At 40.2% G+C, this 24058-nt stretch overlaps 1 protein-coding gene across 1 annotated transcript; it reads right to left on the bottom strand.

Moving 5' to 3' along the window:
• Positions 1-2924: 2924 nt before the first annotated feature.
• LOC310634260 (keratin, type II cytoskeletal 75-like) lies at positions 2925-23831 on the bottom strand (the record flags this gene model as incomplete). Its single annotated transcript, XM_083352465.1, has 9 exons — positions 2925-3220; positions 4453-4487; positions 11371-11591; positions 13715-13840; positions 14538-14702; positions 16727-16822; positions 18199-18259; positions 21027-21241; positions 23310-23831. 9 exons carry the CDS (start codon positions 23829-23831, stop codon positions 2925-2927), a joined length of 1737 nt encoding a protein of 578 aa, XP_083208591.1.
• Between the last annotated feature and the right edge of the window lie 227 nt (positions 23832-24058).

Consider the following 24058-nt stretch of genomic DNA (forward strand, 5'->3'; position numbering starts at 1 on the left):
AAAGGGGGCCCCCTCCCCCACTCAGCAATTTAGGAGATTAAAAAACATATAAAAATGTTCTGCACTTTATCTGCTCTACGTGCTATATCAGCATTTGGCAAGGCACTGTTTTTTATGCTGATGTAACATTCAAGGGTTCAATGCTAGGGGACATTTTCCTGATTTTCCTACCAGCTCTCATTAAATGTGATGAGAGGAATTTGTTTTTGAAAGTCTTCCTAAGGGGGAAAAAAATTGAAAACTTCTCATGAGTGAAACAATGTGCTCTTCTGCTTATATTACTACAAAGTGGGGTTTGTGTGTGTGTGTGTGTGTTTGTGTGTGTGTGTGTGTGTCTATGCTGATATCCAGCCTTTCACAGTACCATCATCATGTTGGGCTCTGTAGTCTTTCTGGTGCCTTGGCTCCTATTAAATCCCCATAAATGACATCATGACTATAGTTCTTGAGAGAATGCTACTGTCACCCTCACTTGAGAAACCGCAGGAGAATTTTTCATTCCCCTGGAGCAGGGGTAGGCAACCTTGGGTCTTTTATGACTCGTGGACTTCAACTCCCAGAATTCCTGAGCCAGCATGGCTCAGCTTGGAAACCTCTCTCTTTCCCCTCAGCATGGCTGGCTCAGGAATTCTGGGAGCTAAAGTCCACAAGTCATGAAAGGGCCAAGGTTGCCTACCCCTGCCCTGAAGAATTTCTGAAAATTCATTTGTCTCTGCCCATAAATTTGGAAGGGAATTTGAAGGATCCCTCGGTGCCCAGCTTTGATCTGATTTGTCCTCTCAGGCCATTTGGGGAACAGCCAGATTTGTTCCTAATCTCTGAAATGAGAAATGGCTTTAATTGGGAAAAGTTATCTGTTATATTTATATTTTAGTCTAAATTATGAGAAAGCCCATGTCTGCTAAGAGGAAAGAAAAAAAAAGATTTCACTGGATCTCAAACTTTTTTTTTCCTGTTGAGCTTTCTGTTGCTTTATTCAGGCCAGGTCTGTTATTTGAGAAAAAGCACTTTTTGGTATAAAATCAGTGCCTCGTCCCTGTTGACAATAATAGGTCTCTCTTATACTTCTAGTATTGCCCATCAGTATGAGACCAGAGGTAAGCAAGGTGAACAATAAATAAATTGATCAGTTTGAAATCATTTTGTAAGAAAAGAAAAAGTTGCAAAGCAAATATTCCCAGTCTCTGTTCAATTAAAGGTCCTCAATGTTTGAATTATACATTGAGAAAAATAACATTTTATCTGCAATGATGTAAAAAGAAAGAAGACACCAGCAAGAAACAGGTTATCACAATGCAGTTTATTTGAAATTTCAAGCATGAAGTTGGGGAGAATAATAGACAGCAAAAAAAAAAGCCATAGCTATTTTATTTACAACATGCATTTGAAGACACTTACAAAATAAGCCATACAAAATGATGCATTTTAAAAACGTTCTTCATCAATTGGAAAATTCATTTAACAGGTTAAAAAAAATCATCATCTTGCAGGGGGTCAACCGAAAGAATACTAAAATTATTTTTCAGCAGTTGATGAAGTCAAATTCTATGATGCTTCTAGGCATGGAATATCAAAAGGCATCCTTGGAAAAGACGGCTGACCTAAGCACTTGCCTTCTAATTCCCTATTAAACAACATGTTGTTTTGACTGTGTGTATTCTTCAGGGTGTTGGAAGTGGCCTGAATTAACTGAATTAAACACAGGAATTCTGTTTTCTGTTGGCAACTATATTGCTTCAATCAGCCCACCCATTAAATTGCCCTTTCCATTCTCAGATGTCATCTTAGAAGAAGGATACCATAGTTTTAAATGCTCTGGAAGATTAAAAATATACCAAGCAACAGAAACAGAGCAATGGGCTAAAGTGGAAAAAGGTACAGGTCCTAATGATACAGTCCAATTTGGGTTACAGCTTTCCTCCTGCTTTCACTGGGATTTAAGAGGATGTAACTATACTGCATTCATGTACTAGTTCAGTTGTTTTGAACAAAAAGAGCAGCGTAAGAAATCAAAGAAACGTGAAAATGGAAGTGAAACTTATAAAATGAATGTCAATGCTGGAAGCAGTTCAGTGATTTTTTTTTAGTGCTTAAAAACAACTGAAAGAAAAGATAAGCATTTTCCCCATCCTGTTGATTTCAAATATGGAAAGCAAATTGAGTACTTAATCTCCCATTCAAATCAGCAGGGTGTTTTAAAAAATGTTGCATGCGACCAGATTCTAGTCCTCTAAGTTTTTGCTCTATAACAATAGTATTTGAGGCGGGGAATAATACTATTCAGAAGCTTTGTGCTTAGCTTTTTAGTTTGTTTGCCTTTGACTAAAGCCAGCCTTCCTTTTCAGATTTAAAACTTGGCTGCCAATTTCTTTCGCCAAAGGGCATCATCAGTGCTTTTTTTGTAAAAGAAAAAGGTGCCGGAACTCACACATGTCATACAACCCGCCTTGACTACCCTACAAGGTTCCATCCAAAAAAGGTGCCGGAACTCCGTTCTGAGCGTTCTATGAGAAAAAAAGCCCTGGGCATCATCATCATCCTTTAGTTCTTTGAAAGAGAGTAGGGGAGGAAATGATCAATTCCGTCCAATGCGGAGGGTGCTGTAGGAAATTTCTTAACTGAAGGCAGAATTATAATAACAGATGGAGAGAGAGAGAAATCAGAGGTGCCTCAACAGCCACAAGTCATGTTGGTTGGGAAAGAGAGACTTGTAACTTTAAAACTGCCTGGCAAAGGGGTGACCAGAGCCATTTTTTGTAAACACCTGCTCAGATGTGTTTATTCAGGAGACAATGGGCAATGTCTGTTTATATTAAACTTCTCAGAAAAAAATAAAAATAAGGATGACTAGCTTGGGGGGACTTGTGCTGATGCTGGCAATTAGGCGCTGTTTCAGAATCAGTTGGCAACGTGTTAATTTTTTTTTATCTGGCCATTTTTCGGCTGGATGATGAGGTTGTGGTTGAGATATATTTCCTGCTGGAAGAACCTCCTCCGCCTCCGACACCTATTCCCCCACCATAGCTTCCAGTGCTGTAACTGCTCCCTCCAGTAATAATCCCACTGCTTATACCAAAGCCGCCAGCACCAACCCCTCCCATTGTCAGGCCCAGGCTGCCTCCAGCACCACTGCCTCCCCCTCCTCCACCAGCCCCCAGGCCAAATCCTCCACTGCTCACTCGACCACCTCCACTCATGGTAGATGAGCTGCTGATCACCGCTGCAGGAGGGGAAAAAAAACACACAGGTGCATTACTGGATTACGTTACAACGATTGGCTGTAGCCAATCAGGAGGAATGGTTGGCAATCATGCTCAGGTCTTTGGGGACCATAAGGGCATATCTAAGTCATTCTTATATTCCAGGATGCTGATTTCCCCACTGTGGTTCCCCCATCCTGAAATTATCAAATGAACTCCCATCCAAATTCTAACTAGGTAGGGCCCTGCTTAGCCCTTTAAGGTTATAGGCGCTGCCACCCATTGAAGGCATCATGAGTAGCATTACTGCCAAATTGCTCACTCAGATTTCCCGTCTAGTGTGGGGCACCAGTCAAAATTAAATCAAGGGATATTTCTTGTAGTGCTCATAGAGGATGACTTTGGAGAAGTAATAGAAGATCTACTACCGAGGCAACAATAAGCAAGATTTTAGCCCAGGCAAAGGAAAAGGGCTTATGTAAATTACCTCAGCCCTCCACCCCGCAACTTTAATTCACCTGAAGATAAAAGAGGGAGAAAGGGGAGCACATTCGGACTTGTAATATTCTGCTACTGTAGCTGTTCTAACGAAAGCAGAAACAGACTTTAAGAGTGTCTGTTTCTTCATCTGGTCTTGTCAGCCTTGCAGAATATACCAGATAGGAATCAACAGCCAGATGACCTAATTCTACTTTACTGTAAAGCTTCATTGACAGAATCTTGCAAGTCTGAAAGTACAATTCTCCTGCCGTCTGCTATACAAACAGAGAAACTTGGAAAGACTTCTTCTGAGCCTCTTGCCATGCACACTACCGAACTGCTGCTATGCTATCTCTTATCTGACCATTCCCTTGACAGTAACTATTTGCCCAGTCTCCCAAGGTCTTTCTCACATACCCTTGGAGGTCTACCTTACAAGGCTGACATCTCCATTCCTTCTTCTATTTAACAAATTTCAGCTTGAATTGACCACAACTAGGTACAACTAGGATACCCGAAGCTATCTTTTCTTCAAGCCTCCTGTCTCATTTTTATCTAAATTATTATTTTCATCAATAGTATGAAATAGGATAGACAGTCCTCCCCACACCAAGTGTAACATTTCTTACTTGGTCCTCTTATCATAGTGACAGGGAGCGTTTTTCTTTCAAGATTTCTAAATTATTCAATATTACAATTAAAAATAAAGTCTGTGCAAACAAGCGCATTATCCCTGGCCTTCACAGTTAATTCACTTAAATGAAATACTTACACATGCTCACGGGCACAGTGAGTTCTCCAGACATCCTATAGCAAGAAAGAGGAAACAGTGTATATATAAGTCAATTACGTTTGTCCATTGTAGCTCATAGCCTATAAGGCCCTGTCCTTGCAAATAAAGATCTAGAGAGAAAGTGTCAAGTAAAAACCAGGAAACAGCCCATTTCTTTAAATTCTCTGTCAGATGGATGACAAAAAAAAAAAACAAAAAAAAATTGTCCCCCCTCTGCATCTTATATTTGTAAAAGATGGGAATGCAGGTAGGGGGACATTGATGTATCTGGGTGGGAGATGTAAGTTGCACCTCCAAAACTGCTCTCCTTACAACTGATCACCAAGGACCACATGTTCTTGGTCTGGTTCTCTGTAGAGACCACAAGTCCCCTGATCATGCTGGGTTGATCATTGAAGTCAAAAACCTCAGGAAGTTCCCCAGGCTGAAGAAGATGGCTTTAGATATACGGTTTGTCAAACAGAAAAACAGTATAACCAAGAAATGGCCCTCATTAAGGAAGGGAGGGAACCCTGAATTATAAGGAAATCCCTGTGGAAGTTAAGCTGAGGAGTTCGGTCTGCTGCATTTATTCTTTCCTGCTTTTGGAGTATATCCCAAAACTGCCTTAAACAGCTTGCTAATCCTGGAAACTCTAGCACTGGATATACAGGTAGTCCTTGACTTACAACAGTTCATTTAGTGACCATTCAAAGAACGGAATTGAAAAAAAGTGACTTACGATCATTTTTCACACTAATGACTATTGCAGCATATCCCTCGGGTCACGGGGTCAAAATTCGGATGCTTGGCAACTGGTTCATATTTATGATGGCTGCAATGTTCTAGGATCATGTGATCACTTTTTGCGACTTTCTGACCAGTAACGTCAATGGCGAAGCCAGATTCACTTAACAACCGGGTTACTAACTTAACAACTGCAGTGATTCAATTAACAATCGGGGCAAAAAAAGATCATAAAATGGGGCTAAACTCACTTAACAACTGTCTCACTTAGCAACAGAAATGTTGGGCCCAATTGGAATCGTTACTCAAGGACAACCTGTATTTCCTTCACCTACTGACTCCTGCTAGCTTTTTAGCTATTTTTCAACCAGACTCTTCCAATTTTGCTGGTCTTTGCCCATAATAAAGAGTTAATTTGATTGATCACCTTCTCATCCTTCGTTATTCAACAGACTGGGTTTACACACATAACTAAGCCATTTAAAGTTTGACTTGGACTACTGAAAAGAAGAAACCACATCAGACCAGTTCAAACTACCATAATAGCATTGTGGATTAGTGCCACCAGTGGACAAAGCTGTAGAGTTATACTTTACTTACGAAAAGCATAAAACAGAGATTTTGCACATGCAGATAGGTGAGTTCTAAAGAACTACAGGACTATAGTTGCTCTAGAGAGAAATCCCTCAAGAAGTTACTGCAAAAAAAAAAGTCACTGGCTTCAAACTGAATGGAAAAAAGAAAAAAGAAAAGAAAAGAAAAATGGATTGGCCTTGACAGGTTGGGGCTTTTTGGTATAACTGGCTCATATCCCTGCCAGCCAAAGGAAGCTTACAGTTTCTCTGCCTTTCCTTCCTGACAGAAAAGGCAGCAATTTTATTAAAGAAATTAAAACAAAATTCCTAGGGAAACCTGTGAGGATTAAGCAATCTACATCCCCTTATCAAGGACTGTGCAAGAGGCAGGGCAGCTGCACAACAGTAATGCACCATCTGAAGCACACCCCTGAGCTTGGAGGGGGGAGGGGTCACATGTAGGGAGGAGGCCAAAACAGGCTGCACAGTTGTCTCTTCAGCCAGCTTGCAGTGGTTCACCCCTCCCTCAGGGGATCCTGCCCTCCACGTCTGAGCAGAACAAATTCCTACAGGTCCTTGTCGACTGCAGACTTAACTGGGAAGGTGTGGTGGGGGGGGGGAAGAGGAGGCTGCCCCTCTCATGCTGCCAGAACATAGGTTTTAGCCCTGAGGAAGCCACCTGCAGCAAAATGGCCGTGCCCACTCTGTGGCTCAACCAGGAACCCACAAAAAAGCATTCTGTAGCAACTGGCGACTGTTGGTGCAACTTCTCTACCAGCTTCCCTCATCTTATAAAAATGCAGAACCTGCCTTCTGTACCCAGTTAGCATTTTGCTCTCAGGAACAGCTGCCTCCATGGAACTGTCTTAAGAGCGCCCTCCTGAGGCCAGAGTGCTCATCTCCCTTGCACAAAAACATGGTGAGGGAAGACAATCCTGGCCCTTTTTGCCCTTCAGGCTTCCCTAGGTGGCAAGAGGAGTTCACACGGCATCTGCTGTTCTTCAGGGTCAGAAGTTAACCAGAGTTAAATACACGAACAAATGTTGCTAAAAATGTTGGCGTGCCTCTGGGGTGTATACAGATTATCCCTTTTTTACACTCGTGTAACTACTGGCAATTATTTCACCCCAAGAATAAAATACATTTAGTTCAAGGGTTACTACAGCATAAGCTTTTTCCAATGTACTGAAGCAGACAGTGGCCTGGAGGAGGGCTCAGAAACAAACAAAGCATCAACACACAAAAGCTAGAGACATTATATGTTCTTCAGACAGATGCATTTCATAGTAATTCTTTCATTATTATTATTTTTTCTGGTCGGTAACTCAGCAATTTTAGATCCTGGACTATTTTAGCTAGGGCAGGTAAGTAACACTAAACCATTGTCTTTATTATTTAAAAGCACTCCTTGCTCCTTCCTCTATCAGATGGCCATGCTCTCTGCTCCATTATTTCAGCTACGAGGGGCAGCTATGGGGTTGACCACAATGAGCCCTGATCTCAATTCTTGTGGGCCCCAGAGTTGATTTATGGTTTTCAGAACTAACTGCAGCTGTAGCTTAGGGATATAGAAAGGTACAGTATGGTTTGGCATCAATGCTGGCCACCAACACCCCACTTCACTAGCTGGCAGAATTCTGGGAGTGGCCTTATGATTAATGCCTACCCTGGGGTTTCTTTTTCAACCAAATTCAAGGTACTGCTGCAACTGACACCAAGTACCAAAATCCAGCCCATCACTGAAATTCCCAGAGTGCCATGGAACCACCCTATTTCAGAGGGATGAAGAAAACGAACAACTCAGCCTTTCTGCCCTGGCATTGGTGGGAGCATTTTGGCACAAAGACAATTAAGTTCCCAAAGCATTGTCAACAAAAGAAGTGACCACAAGAGGTCACTTTGCCCAGTTGCCTTCCAGCAAGTCCTTCTGCCATTAGTTCATGTCATGCTTCAAAGCATTGTTAAGTAGTGGAGGACAAAATGAAAACTTGGAGCGCTTCACATTTAAAAACAGGTTTTCCTCATAAGGTTAATAGAAGCTAATGTCCTTTCAGATAAGTCAAAGAGTTTAAATTCTATCTTTTCCTCATTGTCCTGCCTCAAGGGCCCAACAGGGAAAGAATATGGAATAAGTCAGGAGGGATCTTGGAGGTCTTCTAGTCCAACCCCCCTGCTCAAGCAGGAGATCCAGAACCATTCCAGACAAATGGCTGTCCAATCTTCTTAAAAATGTCCAGTGTTGAAGCACTCACAGCTTCTGAAGGCATGCCATTCTGCTGATTAATTTTTCTCACTGTCAGGAAAGTTCTACTTAGTTCTAGGTTGCTTTTCTCCTTGATTAGTTTCCATCAATTCCATTGTTGTCTTGCCCTCAGATGCTTTGGAAAATAGATTGTCACCATCTTCTTTGTGACAACTTTTCATATATTGAAAGACTGCTATCATGACACCCCAGTCCTTCTCTTTGTTAGACTAGACATAACCAGTTCCTGCAACCATTATCATATAACATATGATAATATGTTTTAGCCTCCAGACCCTTAATCATCTTTGTTGCTCTTCTCTGTACTCCTTCTAGAGTCTCAGCATCTTTTTTTGTATTGTGGCGATGCTGCTATCTTTCTTTTGAAAGGATGAGAGATCTTCCTTGATCTAAACATGATGGGCTTCAAGGTTTACCCAGATACCTTGGGTATGTCTTGCCAACTCTTGGTGCAGCACAAATTATGTAGGTGCCCTCTGTGATTTCTAGATATCTTCTACTTCCCCTTTCAATAAAAGCCCATTGATTTGAATGGTCTGGGAAAGAGATTGGTAAAGCCATAGATGATCTTCTAAAGAAGAACAGAGTAGCTGTCATCTCCTCCACCACCACCATAATCACTGGGTTGAAGACAACACAATTCTTGGCCTGGCAGTTTAGCACAGATTTTCCCAAACTGATATAGACCGATCCCTATTAATTCTAGGAAATTAAAATATGTACAATCCATCTGAAGGACATCAGATAGTAGGAGACTAAGTTATGGTATGAACCAAGGAAGCTACTGTAACTTGGAAGAAAATCCATCAAACATAGGAGGAGTTACTTTAGGGGTAAATGTACACACATTTGGACTGCAAATTGATGAAATCTTAAAAAGTAAAGATATTACAGAGAGAACCAGATTTAATTTCTGGCATACATTTTATATAGAATACAAGTTAAGACATATTTAAAAAGGTAAAGGTTCCCCCGCACATGCGTGCTAGTCGTTTCCGACTCTAGGGGCCGGTGCTCATCTCCGTTTCAAAGCCTAAGAGCGAGCATTTGTCCGAGGACGTCTCTGTGGTCATGTGGCCGGCATGACTAGATGCCAAAGGTGCACGGAACGCTGTTACCTTCCCACCGTAGTAGTCCCTATTTTTCTACTTGCATTTTTTACGTGCTTTCGAACTGCTAGGTTGGCAGAAGCTGGGAAGAGTAACAGGCGCTCACTCTGTTACGCGGCACTCGGGATTTGACCCGCCAAACTGCCGACCTTCTGATCGACAAGCTCAGCGTCCTAACCCACTGAGCCAACGCGTCCCAAGACATATTTACTTTGTTTCCTCAAGTATGTTTTATAAGACATATTTACTTTGTTATAAAACATACTTGAGGAAAGATTGCTTTTATATCTGTGCAGTATTTTCTCTTCTGAATTTTCACTACTAATTAAAATATCAGGGGTGAAGGGTAACTTTATGTGTCTCTCTCCAAGTCAGCAACCAGTTTTTACTATGACTAATAACTAAGCAGTATTATGGTAAACATAACAACTGCAATTAATTCCAGACTGTATAGAAAACACAATTTTAGTTATTTATTTGCACTTATACATGCATATATTATTTATTTACATTCTAGAAGTATTCCCAAGTAATCTTAATGCAAATTATGGATGTGTGGAAAAGTCTTATGCTATACTGATGATATTGAACAGCATTTAGTGCTTCCTAAATATGCACATTGAATATCTACACACACACACACACACACACACACACACACACACACACAAAGGGCCTAAACTTTTATCTTACACAATTAACAGATGGCAAAATGTGCCACATTCTAAACTTCCTACTGACAGCTTGAGAATCACTTTTATTTACTGGCTAAATATACCATAACATAGACTCTCCATGGATATTCTCTGCAAAAGAAGTTAGATTTGGGGATAAAGCTAGACATCATGTTTAGGGAGACAACATATTTAGGGAGAGAAAGAGCAAAAACATTGTAGCTACAAAATATCTGGTTTCACTTTTCATTGACAGAATTTTTGTTGTTTCCAATGAAATTGGAATATAATGTCTATAAATAATGTCCTCTCTATATAATGGCTTGGGTCCGGATTATCTAAGGGAACACCTGCTGCCGGCATCAATTTCCCATTGTCCTGTGCGCTCCCACAGGGAGGGCCTTCTCAGGGTGCCGGCAGTTAAGGAGTGCCGGCGGGTGATCCCCAGGGGGAGGGCATTCTCTGTGGGCACGCCTGCCCTTTGGAATGATTTACCGGTGGAACTTCGGACCGCCCCCGATCTGCGTTCATTTCGCCGGGACCTGAAAACCTGGTTTTTTGATCTATCAGGCCTGGACTGAAGGGGTTTTAGCTTTTAATATTGTTTTAATTGTTGGGCTTAATTAATTTAATCTACTTTAATTTTATACTATTTTTATATTGTATTTTATGTTGCCCTGTAAACCGCCCTGAGTCCTTCGGGAATAGGGCGGTATAAAAATTTAAATAAATAAATAAATAAAATAATGTCCTTTCTGTGGAGCCCTTTGGAACTTTATCCTGTGCACTGAATTGTGCTAAGCCAGTGATGCCTGACACCATTGGCCCCCACACACAAAGGCCAGCAAGTGCAAGGGGGCCGACAGTGTCCGTCAGCAGCCACAGTCTGCTGGCCCCTCGACCGGTGCTCTCTGGGGCACCGCAGCCCTCTGCAGCCCACCAGTTCAAAGAAGCCGCCTCTGAGCTGGATGGATGGCCGACAGCTGAGGAGGCGATGCAGTGGATCATGCTCAGAGCATGCCATAGGTTCGCCACTACTGTGCTAGGCAAAAGAAAATTGAAAGAGAGAGAAAGAGGAAGGAGAAAAAAACTGCTCAAAACTGAATAAACTAAGGATAAGACCCAGAGACAGGATGGTAGAAGAAAGACAGCATTCTAAAAAGGATGAACTAAATGTAATTTTCTCCAATCTGGCATCCTCCAAATGTACTATTTGTCCCTGACTGGAAATTCTGGGAATTTGCTAAGAAAATGATCAGTTGAGGAAGCCTGCAGAGCTATGAAAAGAGAATCAATAGAAAAACATACAGGCTCCAAACTTAGGGCAAGATCGTTGTTACAGGCCAGGGGGAAAAATGGACAAACAAAAAAAAAATTAATGGTGAAGACAGTGGATGCACAGGTTATATGTCATATACAGTTATAGAAAAAAGCAGAACAGCTGTGATGAAAGGGTAACTGCGTGTATATTCCTATCTTGAAAATTGGGCAAAATCAACACATAAGAAACATGCAAATAGGTATGTTTCACTCAGAGACCCGGCACCCACCTGCTTTCTTCGCCTTCTAGCAGCGTGCGATATGTGGCAATCTCAATATCCAGAGCCAGTTTAACATTCATCAGCTCCTGATAATCCCGCACGAGACGTGCCAGCTCATCCTTTGAATTTTGTAGACTTTGTTGCAGGTCACTCAGCTTCACCCGGGCATCTTTCAGGGCCAACTCCCCACGCTGTTCAACATCAGCAATTCTTGCCTGGAGAGAGGTAATCTGGATACATTCATATATTAATTAGGTTCTAATTTCATGATAGGTGTATGTCATAGCATGTGTGACTTTATGAAGTATTAAATATAGAAGTCTTAAGAATCTGTTGGCTAAGAGTCAGCACTTTGCTACATTTCTGCTATAGCAGCAGACAGCTAAGTGTTTACAAGTGGTTGTAAACAGGATCGCTTGATTGTACATCAGCTTTTATTTGGACCCCAGATCCCCCCAAAAATCAGATGGTAGCATTTAATTGCCTCAATTACTCTTCAAATCGCTACCTCGACCAGGATATTGATAAAAAAAAGTTATTTAATTGATGGGGTGAACAAATTCAACAGGAATCACACATATTTCAAAGTTCAAAATCTGGTTGAAAAACCACTGGACAAATTCAATTTCAGGAAAATGAATTTCAACAACAGCAATATGTAACTCAAGGGATCCCCCCCCCCCGCCCCAGTGAGTTGTAATACTCTCTCTCCTTCACTATCTCTTTCTATCAACAAGTTTATTCTTCAGCAAAGCAGCTCAGAGTGAGTGCCACCTCCAACTATGAGACTTAACAGGGCAATAATTATTTATGTTAATAACATGAAAATGTGCTTAGATAAGTAAAAACGTAACTCTGGTTTGATGTGCCAAATGCCAATAAAGCCTTTCATGGTCCTGTTTTACTTGTATACGTCATCCTGACCTAATGCTTGGTTCAAATTATTGACCAGTACATTTTTTTCCTAAAAATCTTGAGGAAATGCATACAGTGTTATACATACCTTGCATCATGAATTTTTCATGCATTCAGAAAAAAACAGATGCAGGGGGTTTGATTGTGGATGGTTTTTGAGCTGTTATCAGCCTATCCAACAAAAGGTAAACCTGAAAATTATCAAATATTGGAATCTGCCTGCAAATGAGAGACTGGAGCTCTCTGAATCAAAGAATCATGCAGTTATTGCAAGTCATCTAATATACGGTGGTGTGGTGGTTGGAATGCAGTATTGCAGGCTAACTCTGCCAACTGTCAGCAGTTCGATTCTGACGGGTTTAAGGTTGATTCAGCCTTCCATCTTTCTGAGGTCAGTAAGATAAGGACCCAGATTTGGGGAGGGGGGGCAATATGCTGACTCTGTAAATTGCTTAGAGAGTGCTGTAAGGCACTGTGAAGTAGTATATAAGTGCTATTGCTATTCAACTTTGAGCAATGCTTTATTCAAATCATAGCCTTTCTGGAGCTAGTGAGTCCATTCCTGTGCATTTGTAGGAACCTATAAAATAGGATCCAATATTGGCATAATAGGGTCACAGAGTTTCAGAGTTTATTTAGGCTGCAATGTTTTGTATTAAAGAGCATTTTTGGGAACAAATTTATAGACAGAAGTTTGCAACAATTTAAATGTGAGGTTACTAGAATTTAGATTAATGAAGTGAACCTATTTTTATCCAAGCAGAACAGCAACTGGCACAGATTGTCAAAGATGGCAATGCATGACTGACAGATAGTCCTGAGAATCAAAGAACACCCCTGGTGGCACAGTGACTAGAATGCAGTATTGCTCACTGCTCACTTCATTCGATTCTGAACTGCTCAGGGTTGATTCCACCTTCCATCCTTCCGAGGTTGGTAAAATGAGGACCCAGATTGTTGGGGGGCAGTATGCTGAGTCTGTAAACCACTTAGAGAGGGCTGTAAAGCACTGTGAAGCGGTATATAAGTCTAAGTGCTATTGCTACTGCTATATAACAGTTCTTGCAATATTTCTGCTCCAGTTCTACTACAGAGAAAGATATAACAGCTTAGAATATTTCTCTGCACATTGTGTTTCAGTCTAGTAGGCCTGAGTTATAAACAGTTGGGATGGGGGAATAATCTCCTGAAATTGGTGGCAAAGATCATTTAATCAAGGAGCCATCCAACCTGAATGGATATGCTTGACTACTTTACCTCAGGAATAAATCCTGTTGAGATTTGGTTGAAGAGTGTTCCTAGCATACATGGGCAAATTGCAAAATAAAGTACTCAAAATGTGAAACCTGAGAGCAGATGGACCAGTAACAAAGATGAAAAATGAGACCAGATAAACCCATGCAGACAAGAGTATTGCTATATTCAAATGCCCGCTTACCTGTTTCTTCACACTGTCAATTTCTGCTTGTAATCTGTGGATAATCCGATTCAGTTCCACAATCTCATTCTTGATATTTTTCAGGTCATCCTCATGACCAACAGCTCTGCTTTGAAGTTCCTGAAACTGTCACACCAAAGGAGAATCCTTATGACTGATGGGAAATAATACCAGCTTCAGGAATTAGACAAGAGGGCTTGGGTATGAGGTGACCTCAGTGTCTCACCTTTTCCTGGAAAAGGCAAATAAAAGATTTGCCAAATTTGCCACCTCTGACCTCTAAACCTAATTGGGATTTCAAAACAAAAAGTGGAGTCCAAAATTTTGCTTCTTAGGAAGAGGCAAAAAAAAAAACTTTCCAATATTATATATTGAGTCAATGGCATCACAGTTTGTGTTTCAGCAAAGCTCAATAGGCACTAAAATTTTGTGATTAAAATGATAGGTCCAGAACTTATTGTTGCATTATTTCCCATGAGACATTGCAAAGCTCATGAGGTCCATCCAGCGTGGCTTCTCAAATAATAATGCCTAGGATTTTTCTGTTCTTCCTAGCAGTCCAAAAGATAACGCTTGTTACTACTCCATTATAAAGAAGTCTAGGATATGAGACGACATCTCTGCACCCGATTCAATTCACTTAAAGGATTTCTGAAAAAAGAAAGCAATTGTAAACCCAGGAAACCTCTCCATGGTCTGACTATCAGGCTTTTGTCTCACTTCAGGCTTTCCTACTGGTTAAGAAGAGCATTGATTCCAGATCAAGAGGATAAGCATATCTTAACTCCACAAGGATCTCTAGAACAGTTATATAGAATCTTACCTTGCTTTGATACCATGCCTCTGCCTCTGCCCGGCTCCTGTTGGCAATGTCTTCATACTGTGCTTTCACTTCAGCAATGATACCATTGAGGTCCAGATCTCGGTTGTTGTCCATTTGCAAGACAACGTTGGTGTCACTAATTTGTCCTTGGATTTGAATCAATTCCTTTGTGGAAAAACAAGGTGCTATTATTCATCCATCCATCCAGATATTTCCCCTGATTACTGACTAGTTCAAGTTCATTTTTTGCCTACCAATTGAATCCTACAAAAATATTCTGTGGAAGCCAACTCAAAATAAAGGTTGTGCTTCATTTTGGCAAAGCAGGAAGTTTCCACTAGCCTGTCTGGTTAGTATTGTCATCACTGACTACAGCATATTCCTGAGACTCTAGATGGAGGTATTTCTAGTCTTATCTAGAAAAACAGTATTTCAGCCTAGACGTTATGTGTGCATAGTACATACTGTTCTATAAAGATGAAACCATACCCTGTTAAAGAACATGGTCCAGTATCTGGAGACAATGCAAGCCACTTTATGAGAGTCAAATGATTTGGACAAAATAAAAATCACATGACTATTTAGATGGAACCACAGTATACAGTTTTTGCCTTTTTGCTGCTACCTGCTGGTCATTCAGGATTTTGCAGCCTCAATGCAGTAGGGTTAGATTTCCTTGGAAGATTCGGTAGATAAAATCTCCCCACAGACTTGGCAAAGTTCAGCATGATAAGACTGCTGCATTCAGGAAATTTTCTATAGATTCATATAAATTGTGCTTATCAGTGCAGACCTCTATTCCAGGCAAGAAGAGTAGGCTCTTGAATGGACAGTTACAGTGCAATGTATTATAAAGTTCCCTTTGATTAAAAAAACCTAAAACAAATAAACAAACAAACCACTGGACCATAATATTGCTGCATAACAAAGAGAGCAAAGAGGATGGGTTGTTACTAATTTGTAGTTCCTTAGCACTGATATGGGTTAGTAACATCATGGATGCAAATCAAATGCAACAGAACATCCATCTCACATCCATATCGATTCACACAGATGTCTTTTCCATAGCTTCCTTTGGAACCTGATAAGACCTTTCTAAAACTGTAAATTAAATCTGGAGCATAGTTTGCATTTTGGGCCATTTTAATGGGAAACCAAACCAGTCAAACCTAACAAATGAATTCTCACCCTGGGCAACCAGTACTCTTAGTCTCCAGGTAAGGATGTATTTTAGAAAACTGACTTTGGGCCATAACCCAGAAGTCCAGATTCTAGAAATCCCTGTAAGTTTTAGTTTTCTACTGAATATTCTACTGAATATAATTCTAGTCTAGTTTTATTTTTTCATTTAAAACAAAGCTTAAATTAAAGAAACTTGGGCAACCTTTTTTAGACATTTCCCAGGCTTTTACAACAGAAGAGAACATAGCTGACAGCATAATAATGTGGATTTTTTAATCTGAGGATGAGGACAGGGGTTATAAGAGAGTGTAGTAAAATCATTCAAACATACTGATTTGACTTTATGACTCTCATGTCTGGGAACACATTATTAAAAACATTCTGATTCAGAGTATCAGTTAAAAAGTACACTATTTTTTTCACATAGTACTTTCTCCGTCACTGTTTATAATAATAATAATAGGCCTCGTGTATATCAAATTGTTTACTGTTTCAAGAAGACATAATTGATTAGTGGACCTGACTTCCTCTTTCTCCTTTGTAGTTCAATGATGCCTCTACATTGTGTGTCGATCAACACCTCTTTAAACCTATTGAAAAATTACTAACAAAATCATATGTAGCAGCTCTGCAGTTAGGTTCGCACATTACATTATGCCAGCATTAAAGAAACTACAGTACATCTTAGTGCAGAATGTTGACCCAGCCAATTGTGACTTAATCAACAAATCTGGGCTAGCAAAATCACACCTTAGTATGATGTGTGAATCCAACCAGGACACTCCAAAGTCCATATAGTGTCTACTGGCCTCCCTCTCCCATAAAAGAGCCCCCAGTGTTTTTGCTTTAAGTCCCCAGGAGATCTTTGAAGTAGAATTGTCAATAAGTCACAGTTGCTCTACTTTCCTGCTCTATCATTCCAGTTCTTCCCCAAATGCAGTATGATTTCTGGCCCTGAAGGACTTTTCATTGCTTTGGATTTAATGACAAGAACATTCAACACTTACAGCCTCATACAAGGCCTTCAGGAAGTTGATCTCATCTATCAGCCTATCAACGTTTGCTTGCAGGTCTACTTTTTGCATGAAGGAAACATCAACATCCTGCAAGAATTCAACAGATACCAAAATTACATAAAAGCAGTCCAAGAATTTCTTCATACCACGTTAGACATTTCATTGATTTAGCCCATAGAGTATGCTCCAACTGGTAGCATTTCTTCAGAGGCTTCTCTTTGTTTTTAATTAACAAACTGGGCATTAAACCTATGCCTTTATGCAACAAAGAAAAGTGTTGGGGAGCAGGAGTCCTCCAAATGTTTTATACCACATAAAAGGGATGGAGAAATTGAGGTCCTTCAAAAGTGGCTGAATTATAACCTCCAGCAGCTATAGCCAATGCAACCAATGATAAACAAGGCTGGGAATTGTAGCTGAACATATATGGAAGACTACAGATTGTCCAATCCTATTCTACATGCTGCAAACTTCTGTACAATGTATATTTCTATTTAGAACTGTCCCTTTTAATTCAGTATCTTACTCTGAACAGGCCTCTACAAGCTCACTGCCTAATAAAATAATACAAGTTTAATATCATATGTCAAAAGATAAAGAATAATCACTTTCTTACAGTGATGTAAAATGTAGAGCATCATTTTAAGTTGTAGCTTTATCAGTAATCAGTTTACATTGAATAGTAAATGCAAACCTTCCAATGAAAACACCATGCAAAATGTTTTGATAATTGCGATTCAAGGTGCTGGTGATGACCTATAAAGCCCTACATGGCTTGGGTCCGGGATATCTGAGGGAACACCTGCTGCCGGCATCAAGTTCCCTTCGTCCAGTGCGCTCCCACAGGGAGGGTCTTCTCAGGGTGCCACCGGTAAGAGATTGCCGGCGGACGACACCCAGGGATAGGGCCTTCTCAGTGGGGGTGCCTGCCCTTTGGAACCAGCTGCCAGTGGAGCTGAGGACTGCCCCCGACCTCCGTTCATTCCGCCGGGACCTGAAGACCTGGCTCTTCGAGCTCTCTGGCCCAGGCTGAGGATTAATCTTATTTTAACTGGGGTTTTATTTATACAGGGACAAATATAATTTTTTTAAAATTTGTTTTTAACTTTTGTATCTTGGTTTTTTAATTACCCTGTAAACCGCCCTGAGTCCTTCGGGAATAAATGTAATAAAATAAATAAATAAATAATTGTCATACAATCTTGATCCAGTTTCTTGCTTTAACACAGTAAAAAGGGAATGGATTTGCAGGTATTAATGTGCTCTGATGACAATCAACCAAAGTGAAGAATAAGAAATTATAGGAGTTGTGTCTAGCAATGGCTGAAATGCTGCAAATTTCTAATTAAGAAATTTAATTAGGCTGAGAATTATGATACAAAAGTACTTTTTCTCTAAGTGTAAAAATCTCCTACATATTAATTTTTTTTCTTAACTTAATTCTTTTGATTTAGGATAGTCACCTTTTTGATACCAACAAAGTCATTTTCAGCAGTGGTACGTTTGCTAATTTCTTCTTCATATCTGTGAAGAGAAGGAACATAGATTTTCAGTATTCTTCAAAGAAAATATCGGGCAGAGAAAATGTCATATAAAAAGGTGCCAATCAATAGCCTTCGATGGCCTTGACAAGGCTGCCATAAAAGCTGCTCTTCTGAGGGGCGGGAATTGTCTATATCAGTTCTAAAATAATTTGTGGGCACAGCAGCCATGTAAGAAGAAAAAAGAAGATTTTTACCCATTTTATAATACTGAGTCATCTCCAAGGAATATCAAGCACAAATTATAAATATCACTCCTGATTGTCATTCAGTGAACATTTCACTGAACTCGCCAGCATTTATTTTACATCCTATGCTTGAGGAACCTGAGTTTCAATAGTTCATCTTCTCTAAAATAGAGTCTGACTTAAGTTACCACTCCATTAAGTTGGCTATTGGAGCTTGGCCAGCATTTCTGCATGTGAAGGATTGTCATCTTTCATCAGTGCTGGCAATAGCAGGTCGTTACAAGTTTTGGATGTCAATGTTTAAATAAGCAGCTATTTATTACTTAGAATTTATACCACTTTAATCACTGTTGACTCTAAGCGGTTTGACTAAGAACATGCATTATAAAAACCCTAAAAACTATATTGAAACAATTATAGTGGAGAAATTAACACAATATAATTCAGTCAGCACCCATCAACATTAATTCATCGCATTGCAATCTCTGAGTGGTCTCCAAGGCTTTGCACGATAACTGAGGTTTCGCAGGATTTTGGAATACTATAAAGGAAGGGGTTATTCTTGCTTCATATTACATACCTAACACATTATGGCTATGCAGCACTCCCAAGACCAAGGTCTCAGTAATCTGCTGTAAGCTCTCCAGTCAAGCTCTCCAGGTTGCACAACATAAGCTCTATAATGCTACTGTATAGTTATGAAAATTACATTTGCATAAAAATACAGTAATTCATTTTTTTATTCATTTTCCTATTTAGTTTTGTCTTTTTCTTTATCTTCATGTTAGCTTATTAGTACGTTTTTACATTTTTAATTGTAGTTGTAAAAAAGCAGCCAATTTTATTTTTAAGAACAGCCCTATAATATATGGATATAGAATAAGCACATATAGCATGAATATATCCCTTCTACTGTATCATTTACTGTTTGTGCGTGTGTGTGTGTGTGTGTGTGTGTGTGTGTGTTTACCAGTTTTCAGATAGTACCAATACTCTTAGTTTAATCTGAAACAACATCTGAAAGCTATTAATTTAAATAATAATCTTCCAAAATAAAATCAAAGGAGGAGGCAAGTAGCTTTGTCAACGTCATCACAAGTCTTGGTAGGTATTAGAAAATTTGGTGGCACTACACAAAATTGTTATCTTTGTTATAAACATTCTTATTCTCATTGGTTATTCCATTTACGTTAGCATATCTGATGACTATTCCATGTCATCATGTCAGTTCCTTTTCATTTTATGGTAACTGTCTCCTCAGCGTATTTGATTTAATTGCTATTAGATGTTTTTTCAGATCCCTATTTTAGGAGTGAAAAAGGCATTTTAATGAACCTGTAACTGCTTGCTTTAATGTCTTCATTTCTTTGATAAATCAAAAAAATGTCTCCACCCTAAACCACAAGCTCAAGTTCATGCCAAAATGCCACAGCCACACAGCTATATCAGTTGGGCACAGTTACAAGGAAGAGAGGTAGGATGGGCTGCTGCCGTTTCTTCAGAGCTTCCTCCTGATATTTCGTCCAAAACCACAAGAGTATTTCACAAAGTGATTCTCAGTAGTCTGGACAGAACCGCTCTCAGGGAGAGGTCTGCAGTGTCAAATTGTAAATATTTTAACGTTTCTCGGTTTTCATTTCCAATATATATCAATAGATACGATCCACACAAACCAAAACTCTTGGGGGGGAGGGGGGTCCTCAATCATTTTTAAGAATATTAAAGGAGTTCTGAAACCAAAATGCTTGCTAAAATCTTCTTGCAGAAAGCAGGCAAACAGTGTGGTTAGGGAGCATCTAACAGGTTTATTTCCTGCCTATTTTAGTTTTACATTTTGTCCCAAAGGCGGTTTTTTTTTTCTTCAGGAGACAACGGGACTTTCTGTTTTTCTTTGAAGACGTTTCACTTCTCAACAGAAAGTTCAATTGCCTCCTGAAGGGGGGGGGGAAGCATGACCTGGATGACTGAGAAGCCCCATAGACATTTAGCTATGCGTTTTGGGATGAACACCCTTTGAATGGTGTGGAAGTATAAACGGATTTCCAGAAAATATTGCAGCTTCAGTTTGAGATTCAGACAACACAAACTCATCCTCAACAGCCTGCACCTGTCTTCAACAGTGAAGGGACACAGGGCAGAAAACATCCTGCAGCCAAGAAGGCTCCACACACATACTGTATGCACTACTCAAATGGCTTCAAGGACTCTCTAAAAGAATGCAAATGACCAGCTGTCTGCAAGCAATATAAATCCTTCCACTCCCCACCATCTAGTCAGAACTGAAGAAGTTTCTTAGATAAGAAGCGAAATGTCTTCGAAGAAAAAACAAGAAAGTCCAATCACCTTGTGAAGAAAAATAAAGCACCTTTCGCACAACCATACCTGGATGACTGGGAATCTCCTTAGACATTTTTCATTTTGTGTTTTTTTTTACATAAGGGAAAGCCTTAAATTTTTTATGCCCCACATACACACTTGCAAGGCTGAATGGTACAGCTCTTGCCCATCCTGACCCTTCTCATTGTACTGCCTTTGCTAAGTAGGCCTTGGAATCTCACTTACCTCCTTCTGTAATCTTCTACTTGATCCTGCATGTTTCTTAGATCTGAATCCATCTTGGCCCGATTGCCTGCTAACTGATCGAGTCTTCTCCTGAGGTTAAGAATATAACTTTCAAAAAAGGTGTCTATGCTCATGTTTGGAACTGAGCTGCCATGTTGTTGCAGAAGATTCCATTTTGTTTCTAGCACTTTATTCTGTTGCTCGAGAAACCGTACCTGAAATCGAGAGAGAGAGAGAGAGAGAGAGAGAGAGAGAGAGAGAGAGAGAGAGAGAGAGAGAGAGAGAGAGAGAGAGAGAGAGAGAGTAATGCTTTTAGAAGCCCTCTTAGACTGGAATCCACACCTCGTTATATAATGAGGACTAGCAGCATTCAAATCAAGGCATGACAGCCACAGTGCCACAAGTGCAGCAAGACAACCAGGAGGCCACCCAAATCCTTAATAGGGCTACCAGATCAACCAGGTGACAGCAGCAAAGATTTAGAATTTTGTACCTTTTTTTCTGCCATCCAGAAGTAATCCAGACATTGCAGCTCAGACCTTATAGCCCTGTCATTAAATTATGTACGTGCACAAAAACATATTACTTTGTTGGATTGCGGATAGATTGTTTTTCTGTTTATTTGCTAAAAAAAAAGGCTAAATCTGTATGCTTCAACTTGTGTCCTTCAGGAAAGTTAGAGTACAGCACCTATCATCCCACTAGTAACCTATACACTAGTGCAGGGGTAGGCAACCTCGGCTCTTTTATGACTCATGGACTTCAACTCCCAGAATTCCTGAGTCAGCATGACTCAGGAATTCTGGGAGTTGAAGTCCATGAGTCATAAAAGAGCCGAGGTTGCCTACCCCTGCACTAGGGAATATGGAACTGGGCAAAATTACTTTAAAATTACTGTGTCACCTTTTGTATAAAAAAAATTGGCATAAATAGTGCCGCAAACTGACCAGCAGAAAAAAATGAGCAAATTGCTATAAACAATGGCTTCCTTTCTATCAATACATGAGCAATTGGCAATCCCAAAATGATGGTATAGTTAATTATGTTTTGAACCTACAACCATTTTCATGACAGTCGAAACAGGGGTGTCAAACTGCTGGCCCGCGGGCGGGATGCATCATAGGGAAACCGCACCCACCCCATTGCTGGCAATGGAAAAAAAAGTCACAATACGTCGTGGCACATCACGTGACATTGCGAGTTTGACACCCCAGGTCTAAACGCTACATGAATGGCTGCATTGTGAGAATTGCCAATTAACTATGAAAAAAAAGAGAAGTATATATTCTTGTTATATTTAGCACAACCTCAATGTGCAGAACCTTTCTTTTTCCCAGTAAAAACATTCCCTACTGACATTTTACATCAAAATTCTCTTAGGGCAGTTGAAAAGTTGCAGTTTTACAAAATCAGTGGTTAGCTTCATCAAGTGTAACTTCTAACCGTCAGTAAATAAACTGTTGCAAATTGAAGACTATCTGTATTTTAAGAGCTGCAGGCCCTAAAATATCTTCAGGCTTGAGTTAGAAATCTCTTCAGGAGAACTTTATTCAAATTTGCAAAAAATATATTTAGAATGAAACACAGCAACTGCTGCTTGCGGAAACTGTGGACAACAAAAACAAATAATGCTACGTCATAGATGTAAAAGATTTTGTAGTCACCTCCTCTTCCTATGGAACCCTGGGTAGTCTTATATAAAATATGTGAGATGAATGGTAATGTAGGTGCTCAAACTGTAAGCAATTCCCTAAATGCCTTCTGTGAACAGTGCATTGTGGGAATCCTGGTTTCACTCCTCCAGCCTTGGAAGAATTGCAGGAACTTAGGATCTTGGAAATGTTTGCAAAAGGGCTCTCAGGTCACAAGATTGAAAACCTGCAAATTCAATTCACACTGTTCTGCACTTAACAGGCTCACACTAGTGTTGTGAGCTGTGAGATTATAAACCTTAAATAGTCTCTATAATAATATAATAAATAAGTTCTAAGAAAAAGAAACCCCCAAACCAGAAAACTCTCTCCACTCTGCAAATTTTGCAGGCCTTGGACAGCCATGCAACCTTAAATGCGATCTCCTGGCTGCCAAAGTATTACTTTAACTCCTCCTGCCTTTCAAGAAATTAAATGTTTGGTTTGGAACACTTGAATCTGGCCTTATTTTTATCCAAGACGCACTTGGACGGTTCATTTGTCTATTTCTCTCTTGCAATCTAAATACACGGTTTTTGAGACTTTTTGAGACTACCTGCAAAGAACTTGATGATCTATTTAATTGACTCACCTTGTCAATGAAGGATGCAAACTTGTTGTTGAGGGTCTTGATCTGTTCCCTTTCATGCTGCCGCACTTTTTGAATTTCAGGGTCAACCTCTAAGTGCAGTGGTGATAAGAGGTTGGGATTGACGGTCACTTTCTGGATGCCCCCAGGAGGAACCATAGGACCCATTCTTCCTCCACCACCATAGCTTCCCACTCCTAGAGATAAACCATAACCTCCAGCTCCATAGCCATATCCATCGCCACTACCAAATCCACCACCGCCACCCAAACCTAGGCCACTCCCAAAGCCTCCTCCAAAGCCACCATGGCTGATTCCAAAAGAGATTCGTTTGCTACCCCCCAGATTGTAGAGGCTTCTACTACCAAAGCCCCCACCAAATCCTGTGCTTCCCTTCACACCTCGGGATAATGAAACTGAGCTGAAACTTGCTTTTGTCCCACCGGGAATGACAGCGGTGGAAGAGGTATATCCCCGGGAAGTCCTCATCCCTCCCCCAGATCTAGAACTGAATTGCCTACTCATAGTGCCTAATTCAAAGAGTGCTAAAAGAGCAGAGGAAAAGTTGGGCTAAAGAAGAAAGAAACAAAGAGAGAAGGACAAGACACCCCTCTCTGAAGTGCAGAGTTGCTTTCCCCTCTCTATATATACATCTGTATGTGGAGATGGGCTTGGCTGGAATTAGATAATTAAGTAAGAATAAGATCGTTACTGGGCTGGGTTATCTCTGGCAGCAATTAAAAACCCCTTCA

This window comes from Vipera ursinii (assembly GCF_947247035.1).
Source record: "Vipera ursinii genome assembly, chromosome: 2".
NCBI lineage: Eukaryota > Metazoa > Chordata > Lepidosauria > Squamata > Viperidae > Vipera > Vipera ursinii.